We start from the raw sequence: 19,822 nt of genomic DNA on the forward strand, positions 1-19,822 counted from the left end.
TTTATCATCATACTGGAAAAAGAATTCAGAAAACTTAGTGTTTTGGGTTGTTGCTGTCATTGGTTCAAAATGAAATTTCTCTGGATCTCTCACCTTTCCTGATGAGGAGAGATTATAAGTGAGAGCTGTGCAACTTGGCCGAGTCAGATTCCCTCAGGTACACTCACTGCCATCTTGCTCATCTGTTTGGGTTGGCCGGCTTGGGCACAAACCGCCGTCATAACCTGGCAGGCCCGAAGCCTGGGTAGCACGTTGAGCCATGTCCCCTGGGGCTCTCCTGCCGTGCCAAGTCACCTGGGCCTAGTTTCCGGTTTCAACCAGCCTTCCCTTTCCTTATATTCCAAGTCTTGCTCCCCGAGGGCAGCTGAATTCCTTCCTGTTCTCAGTGCATCTCCATGTTATACCCGAGGCAATAGAAGGGAAGCTAAATAGCTTGTTCAGGATCACTTAATTGTAAAATTCATGCTCTTGACCACTGCACTGTGCTGTACTTAGTATCAGGCACCCTGGTTTAGCCCCATGGTTTTCTAAACACTTTGCTTTCATAATGCTTTTCATCACTTTCTCTTGACTCAGTACTTTTACTTAGGCTGTTCCTTCCACCTAGGATACTGGTTGTTGTTGTTGGTTTTTTCCAAAGCCTTGCAAATGGCCTACTCATTGTTAGGTAACAGCCCCATTACCACACCTGGGAAGACTTCCCCACTCAGGCAAGATTACCTCTCTCCTTCCTTTGCCTTCCACACATTGTTTTTTTCCTCTTTTGTGCACTCGCTACATTGTATTATCTGTCTCCCACACTGGACAGGGTTAATGGAGGTTGAGAAAAGACTGTCTTGGAATCAGGATGTTAAGTGTTCTGGTGAACATTAAGCTCACAGTTTTTGTTGTCTAGGTTGTATAGAAGTAGTATTAACTTACTTTAGTAAGTTTCCAAAGACATAATCGGATTAGCAGGTCTTTCCGGCATTAAAGACTCCTCAGATGGTAGTGATGGCCAGGGGTGAGGCAGCTGGGGCTGCTGGAAACGCACTGTTTCAGGACCTGGGTGCTGGGTACGTGGTGTATTCCGTTCCGTTTATGAAAATCCAGTGAGCTGCATGCATAGGTGCACTTTTCTGTATGTGTGTTATACTTGAATAAAACATTCTAAAAGGTGGGGGGAAAAGCAAACCTCGGCCTCCTTCCATTTCCCATTCATCGGAATTACTTAGCAGGGAAATGTAAAGAACCTTAATGAGAAGCACAGTCTCCGACCTTTTGGACCTTTTGGCCTTTCTAGGAATTTGCCGAAAGGGAATTATCAGATACTTGAAGAAAGATCAATGTGTAATGATAATGTTGCTGAGATAGAGCGTAAATGCTCAGCAATGAGGAATTGATCAATCTTGTTTCACCCATATAGTATAATATATGTAACATGAGAAATCATGTAGCATAATTTATATGCTGGGGAAATGCTCAAGATGGGATTTTTAAAAGATGGAAAATGATGTGGTATGACTAGTAATTTAAGGAAAAATAAGCATGGGGGAAAAATATCTAAGAGTATTGGCGCTAGAACCACCTAATCTACTAAGTTTTGTGTTCTTAAAAAAAGACATCAACAGAACCATCATTGTCTATTATCTTCTGGATTTTTGGTATGTTTGAAATATTCCTTTAAGACTGGAAGGAAATATGCCAAAATGAGAATGACAGGTGTCTTTTGTTTTTTTAAGATGCTATCTTTTTAAATTTTATTCATTCATTCGGCTTCTCTGGGTGTTTGTTGCGACATGCCGGATCTAGTTTCCAGACTAGGGATGGAACAAGAGCCCTCTGCACTGGGAACATGGAGTTTTAGCCACTGGACCACCAGGGAAGTTTGTGGGGTTGGTGTCTTTAGACAATGAGTCAATTGCTAATCTTTTCCCACTTTTTTATAGTTATAGCAATTATCGTTTACTAAACATTCTCTTTGCAAGGTTCTTGATAAGTGCTTTGCTATTCCATGATTTTAACAGTTAACAGTGCAGGCTTTCCAGGCAGCCTGTGATTCTATTTACCTCCATCACTTTCTTAGGGGTAACCTTGGGAGTAACCTTGGGAGTTTACGTAACTTCTCCTAACCTTAATTCCCTAGTGTATAAATCATGTATCAGTTAGATATCTAAAGTGCCTAGCACATACTGAGTGCTCAACAAATAATTACTGTGATAGTAGTCATGACACTCTATTACGTAGATTCCTTTGTTATCCAAATTTTACTGCTGAGGAAACTGAACCAAGCTTGGAGAGATTATAATTTACCCAGAGTCACTCGTCTAGGCCTGTAGGGACTTAAACCCAGGCAAATCTGAACAAATACATGAAGGATATTAAATTGCTAATAGTGATTAATGATTGGATAAATGCAACATGCAGTATTAATACAATGGAATACTATTCAGCAATAAAAAGGAATGGAGTACTTATACATGCTACAACATGGATGACCCTCAAATACATGCTAAGTGAAAAAAGCCAGACACAAAAGACAACATATTATATGATTCCATTTATATGATATGTCCAAGAAAAGGCAAAAAAAAAAAACAAAAAAAAAAAACCTTTAGAGAGGAAGTGGATTAGTAGTTGCTGCTTAGGGTTGGGAGGGGGTAGAGGTGGTGATGGGAAGCTGATGAGTACTGAATTTCTTTGGAGAGATAAAAAAATGTCCTTAAATTAGATTGTGGTAATGGTTGCACATCCCTGTGAATTTACTAAAAAAAACAATGAAGTGTACACTTTAAATAGGTGAATTGTAAGATATTTGGATTATATGTCAATAAAGTTGTTAAAATGGTTTTTACTGGTATTTGCTTGTGACACCTGCATTGGAAGGGAAATGAGGAGAATTTTTAACATTTAACTTTACACATTTGCAATTTTTAAAATGTTTTCCAACATACCTGTTATTTTATTTTTTTACATGTTATTTTAAACTACAAAATAGAAAAAAGAATTTTTTTGGCCAAGCCACATGGCTTGCGAAATCTTAGTTCCCTGACTGAAGATTGAACCCAGGGCCACAGCAGTGAAAGTCCTAACCACTGGACCACCAGGAAAGAAAAAAAAAAGAAAAGACTGTCTTACTTGTCCTTGTGACCTTAGCTTTTAGCACACAGTATTAAAAAAAAAAAAAATGAATGAAGAATGAATGATACAGAAGAACCTAAAGATGTTAGTTTGCCAACACAGGTCCGGCTAGTCAAGGCTATGGTTTTTCCAGTATGGATGTGAGAGTTGGACTGTAAAGAAAGCTGAGCGCCAAAGAATTGATGCTTTTGAACTGTGGTGTTGGAGAAGACTTTTGAGAATCCCTTGGACTGCAAGGAGATCCAACCAGTTCATCCTAAAGGAGATCAGTCCTGGGTGTTGATTGGAAGGACTGACGTTGAAGCTGAAACTCCAGTGCTTTGGCCACCTAATGTGAAGAGCTAACTCATTTGAAAAGATCCTGATGCTGGGAAAGATTGAGGGCAGGTGGAGAAGGGGACAACAGAGGATGAGATGGTTGGATGACATCACCGACTCAATGGATGTGAGTTTGAGTAAACTCTGGGAGTTGGTGATGGACAGGGAGGCCTGGTGTGCTGCACTCCGTGGGGTCATGAAGAGTCAGATACGACTGAGTGACTAGACTGAACTGAACTGAAAGATGTCAGTAGTGAATTTGCTAAAACTGCATTTAAGCTAAGAGAAAATACAGATGTCTAGGGATGGAAGAAGATAGAAAAAATAAAATGTGAGTATATGAAATGAGTGGTAATGGGGTAGTATACCAGTAGTTGAATGGGGGTTGTAGTGCTTTTCAAAATTTTCAGCTCTGGTACCTCTAATGGTAGAGGATAGTGGGTGTGTAACCCTTTAGGGGCTGGGAACAGAGCCTGAAGTAGCCTTTCTGCCTCAGTGACACAAAGCATATGAATGTTTTGAACATGTCCATGTTCGTGTCCATGTTTTATCTTTAGAAACTCATGCATATTTTGCATTCTATTTTGTTATCTAAATGAGTTTGTTATAACATGAGAGTACTTTTTTCTCCCCATCCACCTCATCCTCTAGCTGGATGCAAGTGGAAATGTGTCCATTTATCCTCTGTCTCCTACCACATTCTGGCAGGCCCCGTTGCCCAGATCTAGGAAGCGTGGAATGGGTTATAGTCTAACACAGCAGCATCCTAGCTTTCTGTTTTGGGGGACCGTCTGCTTGGGAGTATTATGTCATGGAACCGAGGAGGGTGAGCTCACTCTGTTCTGACTAACGAGGCTGTTCCTGGAGGGCTGCAGTCATTTGGAGGCACCTCATTACCAGATCACTGGGGAGCAGCTGGAGAGAGTTCACAGAAGACCCACAGGAATGATTAAGAGACTGGAGGGGCTGATGGATGAGGAAAGAATACAAATGAAAACTATAACTTGGCTGAGCCAAGGTCGCAGGAATACACAACTGTATAAATATCTCAAGAGTATAAACTTGACGGGGGAGGGTGGTCTTTTATGGTGGGATTTAGGAGTGGGGAGAATAAACCAAGGGTGAAATTTAAGCAAAGGAAAAGGTAAACTAACAATCTCAAGTGTCTGATAGTGCACTTTATGTCTTGGAACATCCTCAATTGGGCCACTCTAACTTGTGGGCCTTTGGCTAATTGAATGATGTGTGTTTTTTTATTCGACTTCCGTGGACTTGAGGTCGGCACTTTCTCTGTGTAGAAAATGCTGGAGACTAACATCTTAAAAAGCACACATTTTTATCTTGTCCTGACTCGTTCTGTGGGACTCGGTGGTTGTTATTTGGTACTCCTATGTGCTGCCTATCCCTTTATCCCTTTATGTACCTGAATTCTGAAGTGGACGTTCACATACTTTTTTTTTTAAATGAATTTTTTATTGGATTATAGTTCATTTACAATGTTGTGTTAGTTTCAGGTGTACAGCAGAGTGGATCAGTTATACATGTACATCTATCCACTGTTTTTAGATTTTTTCCCTTGTAGGTCATTACTGAGTCCTGAGTATAGAGCTCCCTGTGCTATACAGTAGATCTCAGCTTTTTAGAACAGCACTTTAAAAGTAGCAACAGAGTCAGTATGTATGGCAGTAATTTTAGAAATCCAGATATAGTATTTGGTCCCTGAGGTACTCGTTGGTTTTAGGAAATTGTAGCCTTGATGAAATCTAAGCATGATTGTATGAAGCACATACTTTGGGAAATGGTTGTATAAAATGCCTGTTTGGGGTATGGAAGGCATAAAACTTTTAAATGACAGTTGAAATTAGCCAGGAGACACATTTGCATAAAATTGCCAGTTTTATAGCTGTTTTCTTAAGAGCGGACAGTAGAACTGGAAGGTGATTTTTGTGGTTTTTTTTGATACATAAAAATGAGTTTATTAATACTATACATTTATGTAACTTTAAAACTAAGTCATCTGTACCAGAAATGGGTAAACTTTTTCTGTAGACAGTCAGTCAGATAGGAAAGCTTTGTAGACCATACATCTCTGCTGCAACTACTCAACTCTGTGTTGTAGTTCAAAGGCAGTCAAAGATAGAATGTAAACGAAGGAACTTGGCTGCATTCATTCTTTTTGACAAAACTTTTTTTTCTTTTTTAAACAAAACCCAGTGGCTGTCTGGATTCGGCCTGCAGGCTGTAGTTTGCCAACTCCTCCTGCTGTAGACCCTTGCTGCTCCTGAAAGCATGGTTTGCAGACCAGCAGCATCAGCATCACCTGTGAACCTCAGAGAGGTGCAGAATAGTAGGTGCCTTCTCAGGCTGGCTGCTCTAGAGTCGAGGCCATGCTTCCTGAATTTTAAGACGCATAGGAATCACCTGGGGAACTTGTAAAAGTATGGACTCTGAGATGACTTTGAACACCATGTTAGTCACTGGGAGGCAAAGATGAGTAAGACCCAGTAAGTGTCCTCAGGGAATGTATAGTTCATTAGGAGAGACTACTGAGTAAACAAATAATTATAATACAGACTAATAAATGCTTCAGTAGAGGTATCTTCAGCATGGGAGTATCACAAAGGAGGAAGTGATTGGTTCTGCCTGGTGTGGGGAGTCCTCAGAGGGTCTTAGGAATTGAACCAGGAAAGGGGGTGGGGGCTTGAATTGAGTCTTGAAGCTCACTAGAAGTGCTGAAGCATGGGGAACAGGGGTAAGTGTGGCAGTTCATGGTGGGGCACCATAAAGATGATGTTAGATCTAGGAGTTACTGGATTTAATAATCAAATAGCTGATCACAGGGTTGGAGACCCACTGAGATCATTATGCATAAAAATAAAAGTTCAGTACATTCTATTATATTTAACTAGTTTTAAAATACTGTTTCTTTGGTTGAAAAATAAAGATCTCTTGCCTGTTCTCTCCCTTTTTTAGAAAAAAACAAAAAACCAAAGAGTATTTGTTCAGAAATAGAAACTTCTTATATGTCTTCTTGTCATTAAGAATTTGGGGGACTTCCCTGGTAGTCCAGTGGTTAGGACTCTGCTTCCACTGCCGGGGGCACGGATTCAATCCATCCCACATGCCACATGGTGAGAGCAAAAAAAAAAAAAGAATTTGGAAAACACTAAAAGGTACAGTTAGAAAAAAAAATGTCTGTAATTCCAGACACCAAGAGATGACTACTATGAACATTTTTATGTTGCTCTTTCCAGTCTTCTTTATATAATGTAATATTTTAACAATGTAAATGTAAATAATTTTGTGTTTGCTTTTTCATTTAACATTTTGTGAGTGATTCACTGTGTTGTTATTCCTTAAAAGTGTCATTTTTTTAATGCTTATATTACATTCTGATGGATCTCTTATAGTTTATGTAATTCTTGTTTGTGGCTCGTTTAAACTGGTTCCAATTGCTAGTTGACCCAGGTTTTGGCTGATGTACTTGGCAAGTCTATCACCATATTTTAAAATAATAACACATGCTTATTTATTTTTAATTATAAAAGCTTGCCAACTTATTTGATCTGGTGGCTTTCACGCATTCTGTTCTTTTGCTCTTATTAGCATTTTTTAATTTTGTTTCTTAGTTTCCCATTATAGAAAGGCAGTAGAGTGGTCATCCAAAGCATGGCCTCTGAGTCCAGGTTGTCTGGGCTTGACTCAAGTCTACTATGCTCTGTGGTAATCTTGAGAGAGTTCCTTGAGAAAATGCCTCAGTTTCCTCATCTGTAAAATAGTGATCATTGTGTCTATGTCTGCGAGTTGTGAGTTAATACATGTGAAGGCCTGAGAACAGCTTCTGCCATGTGGAAAGGGACTGTCTCTTTTCACTTAGTATCAGTAGTTTCTTGTACGGTGGCTGTTCTTGCTAGAACCCCCTTTCTGCTACATTTAGTTCATGAATATCTTTGGTCAGTAAAGATTGACTTTACTCAACTTTATTACTCAGTGTCTTTATGTTGAATGTTCACAGAAAATTTCCCCTCACTCTTAGTAGCAAATTTTACTAAAATTTTAAAGATAAAGTCAGTATTAAAGATAAAGTCAATATTGTTTAACCCTGTCTTGGAAATGCATACATGGGCACAAAGGGAACAAACTGTATATAGGCTAACTGATCAGGTTTTTTTTTTTTTTAATTTACTTTTTAGTTGGATGATTAGGTTTTCAAGCTCTTGGGTGGTTTTCCCTTTCCAGCTGAGTGATACCTTGGTTCCTTATTCCTGGCATATAAGGCCCCCTGCAACCCAGCCCATGTATCATCATTTCTCTTCATCTTGTTCCCAGTCTCATTAAAGTGAAACTGGTTGTGTGGTTGGGAGGAGACTCACTATTAAGTCTATGCTCTAGTTTGCTTCTGCTGAAGGGTTAGAATCAGCTGAAGTGCCAGCGCTCCTTTCTGGGAAGTGACCAGCTAAGGTGGGGAGATCACCTCTTGGCTTTTCTCGTGATTTTAATTGGGAAAAACTTGGTCAGAGTTCACCTGCCTTTGGTTATTTTTAGTGCCACAGGGTTTCCACTGCCTATTCTGTACCTCTTCTTTGTTGTTTGCTGGGAGTTCTCTTTGAGAAATAAAAACCTATCCCATTGACTCTTTTTTTTTTTTTCTTTGTAGGATAGGATCCTAAGACAGCAGACCCGATGCACCCTTCTGCAGCTGACTGCACCCTGCATTAGAAAGAGGTCCAGGGATGATATATTTGGGGATTATGTTTCTCTCCCCTGGAATTCATGCAGTTCATTCCAGAAACATTGACCCTCTGCTTGTGTGACACACCTTTCTTGAAGATCTGATGCACAGACACTTTCTGTTGACCTTGCAGCTGTTTTTTCATGTGGAAGTTGGAAGACAAGGTGAAAGTGGCCGAAAGGTACCTGCTTTGGTGAATAGACGTGCTCCCCTTGGTTCTTAGAACATGGGCCCTCGTTTAAAGGTAAGGTGATAGACTAGTTAAGGTTCACTTGTTATTAGGATGTAGCATATGGACTCAATGACCAGTTTCTGAGTTCTCTCAGCAAGGGCCAGCTAGCATCGACGTGCACAGTTGCAATTAGAATTGACTTTGCTCCCAGCAGGGCAGATTCAAGTATGAAGAAATCAGTTCTCCATTTCTGGGAATTGACTTTTTCACACGGATCTTCATTGTTAGGGCTAAAATTTATTTGATACTGTAATTATAAATCTTTGTACTAAAAAAAGGCAAAGAGTTTTAGAATATGCATGTCAGTCAACTTTCTAACATTCCCCTGAGACAAATAGCTTCAAGTATTTCCCCTTTCCCTCTTTTGTAGATAATGTGAGCCAAAGTGCTGTAGTATTAAGCAGCTTGCCCGGGATCTTTTAGTAAGCAAGTGGTATTTCTGCATTAGATAATCGGTACTGCATTCCATTTTCCTTTGTAATGCTTTATTTTTTATTTCAAAAGATTAAAAAGGAGGCCATAAACATTTGTCTTTCTAATTTTAGCCTTGGTAAGATTGAGTAATGTTTTTCATACTTTCTTTTACCTGTTTTCTTAAATCTTTTCTCCCCCCCAAATACTTCACTATCCGTATGACTCCACTCTTTTTTCATGGTTCACAGTTATATGAGGTTAAGAACATTGGGCTTCAGAGTTAGACATGGGCTTGAGTCACTTATCCTGCTGGGAGATGTTCAGCAAGTCGACTTTTCCAACCCTAGCTTTTTTTTTTTTTAAGTCTGTAAAATGAGAATAATAATGCTCATTTTACCAAGTTGTATTGGTGACAATTATTTAGGCTAACTTGTGAAACACTTAGTACACTGTTGGCTTGTGGTAATGACTCAATAACGGGGGTTGCAAGTTATGGGTTTACTACTGTGAGGTGGGACGGGAGGAGAGATGGGGCAGAGAGCACACCACAGGTACAGTAAGAGGACAGAAACTGCCACAGAAGAAGTGAATCTGGAATAAAAGTGATTTGAGGGGTCACACTAAAGGGAAACCCTGTACCCAAAGGCATGGAGGCTTTGTGACAGCATCCAGAAAGAGAGAAGATGCAGAAGGCAAGTTTAGAATGTGACCATGGGCAAAATTGAGAGCTGGGTAAAGTATTGTTGGGGGGTTTTTTGGAATGGTAGAGAAGTGGGATAGTTCATAAAGATCACATTAATGAGTGATGAATTGACAGCTAATTCCCTGGTCACAAGGTGGCTTCATGGAGAAGAGAATTAAAAAAAAAATTGGTATGCTGAGTTTTAAATAACAGAGGAAATTGGAATAGAAAAGTAGAATTGACGTATTGGAAAAGATGTAGGTGATCTAGATCACTGGCGATGATTTGGTTGAGCAGTAAGTGAGTCGGGAGAAGATGACAAGGTCTTAACAAAGTCAAGTTTATTAGTATCAGCCATGAGGACTGAGACTATGGCTGTTGTATAATACCATCCCCCCAGTATCTGGCATATGAAGTAGGTACTCAATATTTGTTGGATGAATTATTTTAGTACAATTTTTTTTAACTCTTGATTATAAACATTTTCAAACATGAAATTAGAAGAGTATAAAGAATGCCAGTGTAGGCAAAGGTTTTAAATATGGTTAGGAAGGCTTAAGGAAGCCTTTCTTTTTGTAGTTCTGATGCGTTTCTTGTTGAATGAAGTGTGACCCTATAGAGAGGTTCCCTCAGTTTCTTATTGGCTCTGAAGCAAAGAAGTAGTGATGCTGCTATTACCATTGATAACAGTTATAGTAATAGTTTTAAAACTGAGAACTCACTGGCCCCATTCTAGGTTGTTTACACGTATTAACCCTTTACACATATTAACCCTTTTCATCCTCACAGTACCCCAATGAAGTACACACAGATATTAGCCCCATTTGATAGATAAGGAAACTGGCAAATTATAGAGAGATTAAATAAGTTGTCAGTGGCAGAGAATGGATTTGAACCCAGGTAGTCTAGCTTTAGTCTAGTTATGCCCTCATCCTCTGTATTTGTTCTTTTTGCTATACTTTTTAAGAGTCTTGTTAGTTGTGGAGAGTTATATTGAAGTCCTATCACACTAAAGGAGATGGTACCCTAGGAATTATTAAACCTCAACTCTTTCTACAGCAGTGAGAACTCTGAAGCTTAGATAGGTCATACAGTTGGTCTCTGGGCTCTGACTTACTGCTTGTCAGCTGCCTCTCACAGAAATGTTGTTGTAGTTGTCAGAGAGATAGTACATAGGAATTTCCCCAGCCCTCATGATGTGTGCCATAAATTTAGCATTGCTTTTATTCCTCCAAGGAGTAAGAGACTTAAGACACAAGTCCGTAGCATCACCTACATATACTTCATTTTCTACTGAGTGCTGTAACTTTGCTGAGGACTAAATGTTCACATCCAGGATCAGATTGAATGACATCCAAATGAGGGCATGTCTGAGACAATTAAACTGCTGGTTCTGATTCTACCAGGTCGCCTAGTACATCCTGTAAGGCACAGACAGATGCTTTTGGAGAGATGATAGCAGCTTTTCAGCCTAGGAGATGAGATAGTTGTTTGCAAAGGAGACTCACTAGTTGTGATCTCAAATTTTGAGTTAGTATGTTGTCTCTATAGACCCTTTGGAGAGCAGTGTAAGCCATGTGTATTGATAGTGCTAATGTTCCCTGTATGGATTTCTTTTCTGGTAGGACTTGAGACACCAGTCTCAATAGGGATTTCTAAGAAACTTGACATGGTCACTCCTCAGATTACCTACTCCCTATGGCTTCCACTGGATATATTGTTATCAAAGGATCTAATGGCCATTTTCAGCCACTGTTTCTCTTAAATTTTTTCAGCACAGTTAGACATCAAAGCACAAGATGTTAAAAAAAAAAAGTGATTTGGTTCCTCGCAAATCTGAGCATAGAAGCTTTCATATGTCTTGTCTCTAAATTATATATTAGTGCTGATTAAAGGTGCTGGCTTGAGATCACATCAATAACCTTAATATCTATTGACTTGAAAGAATGACTTTAGTGCATTGTGAATTGGAGAGCACAGTATAGCCTGTGCTAAGGTCAGAACTCAGTGATGAGATAGGAATGTCAGTGTGCATTGCATTTTTCCTTGGCAGTACCTTGGGTGGTTCAAATGAGTAATAAGATTGAAGTCTTACTCTGGAAATAAGTCTACTAATAGTGAAAGTTTCCCCTCAGACTCTGGCCCCTGTCTGAATTGTTCTGACCTTGGCAGACATCACTTGGGATGAGAAGTCCAGTCTCCTCCTCTGATTCCTCTACTTGGCCTCTGCTGGGCTCATCTTTCACAAGGCCCATTAGTTTGTCTGATTGGTAACAGCAAAAAAAAAAAAAAAGCCAGCTTCTCTTACATGCCCACTGCTTATTATTGAGATGACCCAGAGTTCATTTTAATTACATAATGCCAACATGATGATAATAATCCTTGCTTAAAAAAAAAAAATCCACATTTTATATAACTATTTCTATTTAGATGAATTACTTCCAGAAGGCAAATGCAAGGGGAAAGTGACTCCATTATCCTCTTTGCTTGTGTTAATTAGCACTACTTTGCATGGGGGAGGGAAACTGTCTTGGGGCCCTGCATCCAGGAAGATGAAAGGCATGTTACTGCATTTCGTAATTAGAAGTGGCTGTTTGTGGTATTCCTAGGGTGGTCGGTAGATTGGAAATCTTTTGGGGCAATGATGCATTCTGTTTCTCTGCAATGTTGTAGGGCACCTGTCAAGCTAGAGAGAGAGCAGGGACAGGAAGGCCAGAGATGGTTGGCTCAAGCCACATGCTCTGCTTTGTCTCTCCCTGAGATGGCTGCAGGGAAGAGTCAGGGAAAACTAAACAAGTTTTCTTTTGCAGCTGCAGCTGTGATCCTCGGCTGTCTGTTGGCACTGAAGGGACCTGATGTTTTACGTTATTGGTACGTCACAGAGAGAGCCCTCTCTCATTTTTTTGGTTAGGGTTGCTTATATCCTTTTCTGCCTCCCTCTTTGTCCTTGAAAAGAGACTTAGAAATATTTCCAATCATGCCAGAATGTACCTTCACAGAGTTAGCAGCGGAATTCATTCATTTGAGAAATATTTATTGAGTAATTATAGCCGGTGCCAGACACTGTTTCCTGTCGAGTCAAAGTCAAATAAGGCAAAAATCTGCCTCCATGTAGTTCGTAACACAAAGGGGGAGAAATGTTGAGTAGATGAATGAATGTACAGGAGTTTGAGGGAGCCCAGAAGAAGGAACCCCTAACTGTGGTGGGGTTTGGGGCGGGGGCGGGGGGGCTTTTGCCAAGGGGACAAGGAAGGGGAGGGCTTCCAACTGGAGAGAGCAAAACACACATTCTTTTTACTCCTCTTGTCAGGGTCTCAGCAGGGAGCTTGAGGGCAGGCATTGTATACGGTCCATGGTATAGAACAAGGCTTGGCAGACTTCTGCTGTGAAGGGCCAAAGAGTAAACATTTTCAGCTTCCCAGGCCATACACTGTGTGTCACCACTGCTGAACTCTGTGGTTTTAGGGCAAAACCAGCCCTAGACAATAGTAAATGAGTGGGTGGGGCTGTGTTTCAGTAGAATTTTATTTGCAGAAACAGGCAGTGGGTGGAATTTGGCCCAAGGACCTTCGTTTCTGACCCTGGTATGGAAGGAAGTTCCCATCTTCACCCACAGAGGTGGTGACCCGGTAGAGTGGGTCTTTGGACTTCTCCCCTGACAGATGGCTGGCCTGTTCCGTAAGGAGAAGCTGTCATGTGTAACTGGCAGGTGGTGTGTGTTCTCTCTCTCACATAGGTGGCATCACAGTGTCTGTGGTTGCATTCTTCTTCACAATTAAGTTCCTCTTTGAGCTTGCCGCACGTGTAGTCAGCTTCCTCCAGAATGAGGACCGCGAGCGCCGAGGGGACCGGACTATATATGACTACGTGCGGGGAAATTACCTGGATCCCCGGTCTTGCAAAGTCTCCTGGGATTGGAAGGACCCCTATGAGGTGGGCCACAGCATGGCCTTCCGAGTGCATGTAAGGGAATGTTTCTGTCTCCGTACGCACTGCGGTTTCTGAGTCAGTTGCCTTCCAGAGCCCAGTCCGGTCTGGCCTGGACTGTTAATATTTTACCTTGTTTTTCAACTCCCCCGCTTTCCCCCCGCCCCAGAACTTGGGAATTGTTAACATCTGAGAGTCAATTTTTCTATCATTTGGCTTTAATGGGTGCTAAGCTTAGAAGAAGTATAAACCTTAATGTTACATTTTCAAAATGAGAAAAATGTTACTGAAGAGGGTAGGTATTGTAGATTAGGGGTTGGCAAACCATGGCCCAAGGGTTAAATCAAGCTCACTTCCTGCTTCTATAAATAAGGCTTATTGGGACACAGTCACACCCATTCATCCTCCTGTACTGCCTGTAGATGCTGTCACATTTGAGACATTAATCACAGTTGAGTAACTATGTATGACCTGCTAACTAACAGTATTAACTCTCTGGCCTTTTGCAGAAAGTTTGCTGCCTCCGTGGTGACTTCTGCACTGCAGCCTTCCTCTTGGTTTCATAGTCCGAAACCCCCAGCCTTGCCTAGAGCTTTTGTTCACTCAGTGCCAGGGATTCCCACTGACTTCCCTTTATGTTTGAGCTAGCAGTGATAAATGTAAGAAAAAAGGGCAAGTAAGACAGGGGAGGCGGCCTCTATGGTTCATTAAGCGTCAAGTTGAAGTGGATTCAATGGTATATTTCACCCCCTTCGTCTGAAGTGGTTAAGAATTTGTCTATGATTTAATGGTTTTCTTCGAAGCATGGAGAGAATTTCTTTCTCCCTGTGTGAGCAGGACTGTAGGATTAGCTGGGTGTGGGGATTTACCAGCCACCCCCTCCCACCCCACACTCTTCTCAAGTTGCACAGGAAATGCTGTTGTCCCCCTGCTTACCAATGGGTGTCCCTCTTCTCCCCACCACAGTTATTCTATAAGAACGGGCAGCCCTTCCCTGCACACCGGCCTGTGGGACTAAGAGTCCACATCTCTCATGTTGAGCTAGCAGTGGAAATTCCAGTGACCCAGGAAGTCCTCCAAGAGCCAAGTTCCAATGTGGTCAAGGTGGCCTTCACTGTGCGCAAAGCTGGGCGGTATGAAATCTCAGTGAAGCTTGGTGGATTAAACGTGGCCTATAGTCCCTACTACAAGATTTTTCAGCCTGGTAGGTTTTTTTTTTTCCCCTCCCTCCCTCCATTCCTTCCTTCCTTCCTTTTTTCTCCTTTGCTTTTTAAATAATGCCTTTATTGAAATTTAATTCGCATGCTTTATAATTCATTCATTTAAAATACACAATTTAATGGTTTAAAAATTTATTGCTGGGTGGCATTATTGCCTGGTGTGAGTATACCATACTTGATTTAATCTTTCAGCAGTTAAAGAACATCTGGGTTGTTTTCCAGTTTGTGGTCATTATGAATAGTGGTTTTAGTCTGCATGTCCCTAGTGGTTAACAGTGTCGAACATCTTTTCATGTGCTTATTTGCCTTCTGTGTGTCCTTTTCGATGAAATGTCTTTTGTCCGTTTTCTAATGGGATTTTTTGTTTTTTACTATTGAGTTTTGAGAGTTCTTTAAGTCCTTTGTTACAGATGTGGTTTGCAAACATTTTCTCTCAATCTTTAGCTTTTCTTTTCATCCCCTTAATGGGGTCTCTCACAGAAAAAGAGTTTTAATTTTGATAAAGTCAATTTATTAATTTTTCATTTTGTGGATCATGTTTTGGTATCTGAGAACTCTTTGACTAGTCTGAGGTTCTGAAGATATTCTCCTGTGTTTTTTTTTTTTTGTAAAATTTTCCAGTTTTAGTATTTAAGATTGTAATCCATTTTTAGTTAACTTTTGTAATTTAGGTCAGTATTTTTTTTTCTTATAAATGTCTAGTTGCTCCAGCATCATTTATTGGAAAGGCTATCTTTCCCCTATTACATTGGTCTTGCACCTTTGTCAGGGATCTATTGGGCATATTTGTGGTGATCTATTTCTGGGTTCTCGTTCTGTTCCATTGGTCTGTGTGTCTATCCTTCCACCAATACCAGAGTCTTAATGATGTAGCTGTGTAATAAGTCTTGAAATTGGGTTAAACTTGACTCTTTCCACTTTTCTCTTTTAGAATTGTTTTAGCTCTTCTAGAACTTTTACCTTTCTATATACATTTTATTTTATTTTTTTGGTTCTCAACCTGTTTAATGTGTAAAAGGGGAAAAAAGAGGCGGTAGGCAGAGTTTAGGTCTGAATACATTCTCGGAATGCTGGCCATCCAGAGCATCATTCTGAACAGCTGATTATCTTCTGTGACTCGAGAGAGTTTAAGTTTTGAAAAGACCTAATTCCATGGGATTATGGTGACTCATTTATCATAAGAATTAAATATAGAAATTTAAAGGCTCCAAGCAAACAGCAGGGGCTGGACTAATGTGACAGTAATAGCTGGAGTTGATGGGGCAAGAGGCAACCAATCATAAAATTACTTTTCCCTTGTAGCAAACGGTTCACACTTTTAACATAAATTATGCATTCATTAATGGTGTTTTAAAACAGTCAAGCCTAAATAAATTCTTCATACCATCGAGAAAAGACACACACACTGAAAACCTGCTTAAGCACAGAACTTATCGTTTGACAGCTCTTGGCGGGGTCCACGCACATTTTACAGGGAGCTTTTGCTTCTCAAGCTTAGTGAAAGTCTGTCAATCATTTTGTATAAAAATAAGACTTAAATTTAAAACCTCACCAAACTAGGAACCTGTTGTAGAAAATCGGTGACAATGGAGCGGCTAAAGCCAGTAGTTCTCAGACTTCAGCCCACGTCCCAGTGACCTGCGAGGCCGCGCCCCATGTGTCCGAGGCCTGGGCGGGCCCAAGTCCCTGAAAGGCCAGCGGGTTCCCCCGGGGGCCGCTGCGCTGCTGATCCAGGAACCCTGGCTCAGAACCCCTGGAAGGACGTAGCACCGTCTACACCTCTGCCCGGCGCAGACCGTGTCCGCACTGTCCTCGGCCGTGGTTACCCTGCGGGCGACAGCGGAAGGCGGCACTCAGGAGAGACACCACCGCCTGCTGCTTTATGGTCAGAGAGAGAGGTCCCGGGTTTGCGGTCAGGTCGCAGGGAATGCTGCTCTGCCAGCTTGCGACACGGTTTACAACTAAAGCCACGGACCATGTGTTTGAGCGTCAGGCACTCAGTCACGTCCAACACTGCCACTCCGTGGACGGTGGCCCGCCAAGGCTCCTCTGTCCGTGGGGGTTCTCCAAGGCAAGAATACTGGAATGGGTTGCCATTCCCTTCTCCAGGAGATCTTCCCGACCCAGGGATTGAACCCAGGTCTCCTGCATTGCAGCTGGGTTTTTTACCATCTGAGTCACCAGGGAAGCCCCCAATATACTTGAAGTGTATATTTAATTCTGAAATTCACCCTAGGGGACAGACAGAAGGATGTGAAAGGAAAAGGCACCATAATTAAGCCATCCTTGGAAATAATGAGGTTTTTTTTTTTTTTTTTTTCCTTTTCTCTCTCAAATACCTTCACTTTAATGTAACTTCAAGCCCAAACATTCTGGGAGGTAAACAGTCTGCTAATTATGAGGGATGAAAAGCGGGATGCGCCCAAGGACGACCCTGGGGTCTGGCCACTCCACGGACCCTACAGCATGGCCTTGGACACGAATGCCCTGGGCAGCTGGAAGACACACGACTCCTCAGGTTCCTGCATGAAGGCACCATGCCCGTCATGAAAGGGCACCCCTGAGAGCCTCTCTGAACCGGGCTGGGCAGAGCCACGCCAGAGTCTGGCTCAAAACGGCGGCCCAGAGAAGCAGTGCCCGGGCCTCGAGGCCACAGGGGTCCCTCTTGCCTAGCCCAGCGCCTGACGCCACACAAGACAAGACACGTGGCCAGTCTCAGAGAAAGAGGGGGGCTTGCCACTGGGGTGAGAACCCTGGAAAGAGCTGACCCAAAACCCAGAACTCTCAACTCTCGGTGAACTTCATTTAAAATGAGTTCTTCCAAGTCAAACGCACGGCCAAATTCTAAGCGCAGCAAGAAGCAGCCCCAGGGAAGGAGGCTCCCCGTTCTGCCAGTCTGTGCTGGGCCCCGCGTCCCCGCTCCCCGCCCCAGGCGCCACGGTAAGCTCCCGGCGGCTGGACTTGGGGGGCTACGGGCTCCAAGTGCCGCTGCCAGCCGTCGTGGAGAAGCTCAGCTTGACCAAACTGTTCAACACCAGATCCTCCTGGCAAGTCCCTACGGATGCCCATCCTGCTCTTCCCCGTCCTCCTCTCCTGCCCGGCCTGGCGCCCTCCGCCTAAAGTGCCACCTGCCCAACACCGAGGGCCGCGGCAGAGCTCAGCCGGCAGGGAAGGGCTCCTCTCTGCGCATCTCACAGTCCTGTACCACTGAGAAGAAACAAGAAAGAAAACTTCCTAATCTCATCATCATATGGTCCAAACTGAACACTTAAAGGCAAATCATCATTTTAAAGTACTACGTTTAGGGATTCAGTTATATACATGTGTTTTGTCTGCTCCTTGATCCGACTGTTGCTTCTTCAGAGGACCAGTGAAAAGAATTGATACCCTAAAAAAAGAACTCGATTTAAAAAAAAAAAAAAGCAACAATGTGGGAGGTGGGCGGGGGGCGCGGAAAAGCGTTTCCTCTCCCCACCCCGTTTCGTTTTGGCTCACAAAGCCTTTTTTTTTTTTTTTTCCTCTTCGCTGTTGGTCCATCCGTCCGTCCGTCCATCCCGGGCGTTCCGGGCGGCGGGCTTCAGGAGGCGTACCTGGATATCCACCTGCTCTGGGTGAGGAAGTTCAGGATCCTCTTCTTGAGGACTTTGTCCAGGTAGCTGGGCAGGCGGCTCTTGGAGGGGATGCCCTGGCGCTTTTGCAGGTGGTCCTTGATGATGATGGTCTTCACGATCGCGTAGCGCATGGGGCTCAGGTTCAGCGAGCTGCACAGCACCTTCTCACGGTCTGACAGGAGCTCGACGGCCACAAACTCGCCATCCCGGCCGTCCTCCTGGCCGCGATTGGTGGCCCGCGCCGCCGCCGCCTCGTACTCGGCCGGCTCCTCCATCTTGGTGATGCCACTGCGCCAGTCGCGCTGCAGCTCGCAGATCTTGGCACGCAACATCTTCTTGTGCATGTTCTCGAGCAGGTTGTCGAGCTCCTTGCACGACATGAACTGATAGAGCGGCCGCAGCGTCGGCCACAGCTCCTTCTCCTCCTCGGTGACCTTGCGCCGCACCGCCCGCTCCTTCTCCTCCTCGTCCTTGCCCAGGAAGGTGGGCACCAGGTTGTAGTCGCGCGCGATGTTCTTGCGCGGCTGCCACTCGCGGAGCTTGCGCACGTACATGTTCACGTGCGCGCGCTTCGGGTCGATCTCCATGTCGTCGTCGTCGTCGTCGTCATCGTCGTCGTAGTTGACTGAGAGCCCGCTGATGAGCATCTTGGCATCCTGGTTGTACTCGATCTCGTAGTCGTCCCGCAGCGGCATGTAGCCCACCGGCTGCTGCTCGGCCACCCAGATGTCTAGGGGAGGCAAGGGGGGTGATGAGGCTGGGAGAGAGGGGGCCCCCCCTGGGGCAGGTGTGGTCGGTCACCTGGTTGGGAATGGCGTTGGGGATGCAGGCCTTCCTCAAGTTTCCATGGATGTACATGCTTATGTAATGCTCCATCACTTCCTGGGGGGTCCGGGAAGCGCCGACGTGAGCTGCCATGTCCTCCTTGGCCAGGCAGTACACGAAGTATTTCTTGCCGAGCTTCACCATCTTCCATCGCCGGGGCCCCACCGCCCGGTGCTCCAGCAAAACCACCTCGGCCGCCCGCCTATATAAATTTTAGAATAATACTGTCTAAATTTACCAAAAAATCTTTCTGAGATTTTGAAAAGAACTGTGTTAAACCTAGAAACAAACAAACAAACAAAAAGAACTATGTTAAACCTAATATCATTTTGGGAGAATTGACATCTTTACTATGTTGAGTCTCTGAATTCATAAACATGGTATGCCTTTGAACTTATTTCTTTAATCAGCATTTTGTAGTTTTCAATATACAAGTCTTCCACAGATTTTGTTAGATTTGCCCCTAAATATTTCGAGTCTGTTTGTCTTACAAGTATTCACTTATTTTTAAGGCCAGTTTCACTTGTAGGTTCCCAGTGGGATTCTAGGCACTATATCTGTAACTCTCATTTCTGTTTCCTCCAAGTTATTCTGTCATTGTTTTTAGTGCTTGCAGTGGTTAGGAATTTGTAAAAATGAGTTCCCAAAGTTCATTTGAGTTAATCTCTCTGTTTTCTTTCTTTCTCTCTGGTTCATAATGGTATTGTTTATCCCTAGGAATTGGGCGGGCACCCAGCTTTC

General features: G+C 43.0%; 1 protein-coding gene and 1 pseudogene across 7 annotated transcripts in view; one reads left to right on the forward strand and one right to left on the reverse strand.

Annotated features, from left to right (window-relative positions):
* The window catches only part of AREL1 (apoptosis resistant E3 ubiquitin protein ligase 1), a 45,453-nt gene that overhangs the window by 11,194 nt on the left and 14,437 nt on the right, over nt 1–19,822 (forward strand). For 3 of the 7 annotated variants that reach the window (XM_043920749.1, XM_043920753.1, XM_043920750.1), the window contains 4 exons: nt 8,096–8,414; nt 12,309–12,369; nt 13,235–13,461; nt 14,392–14,629. In XM_043920749.1, the coding sequence (XP_043776684.1) occupies nt 12,354–12,369; nt 13,235–13,461; nt 14,392–14,629 (481 nt within the window). In that variant the 5' untranslated portion in view covers nt 8,096–8,414; nt 12,309–12,353. The remainder of the gene's footprint in view (nt 1–8,095; nt 8,415–12,308; nt 12,370–13,234; nt 13,462–14,391; nt 14,630–19,822) is intronic. The other 4 variants (XM_043920752.1, XM_043920751.1, XM_043920754.1 and 1 more) reach the window with 4 other exon arrangements.
* On the reverse strand, nt 18,223–19,225 carry LOC122704982 (annotated as a pseudogene).

Source organism: Cervus elaphus, chromosome 12 (genome assembly GCF_910594005.1).
Source record: "Cervus elaphus chromosome 12, mCerEla1.1, whole genome shotgun sequence".
In the NCBI taxonomy this organism is placed as follows: Eukaryota; Metazoa; Chordata; class Mammalia; order Artiodactyla; family Cervidae; genus Cervus; species Cervus elaphus.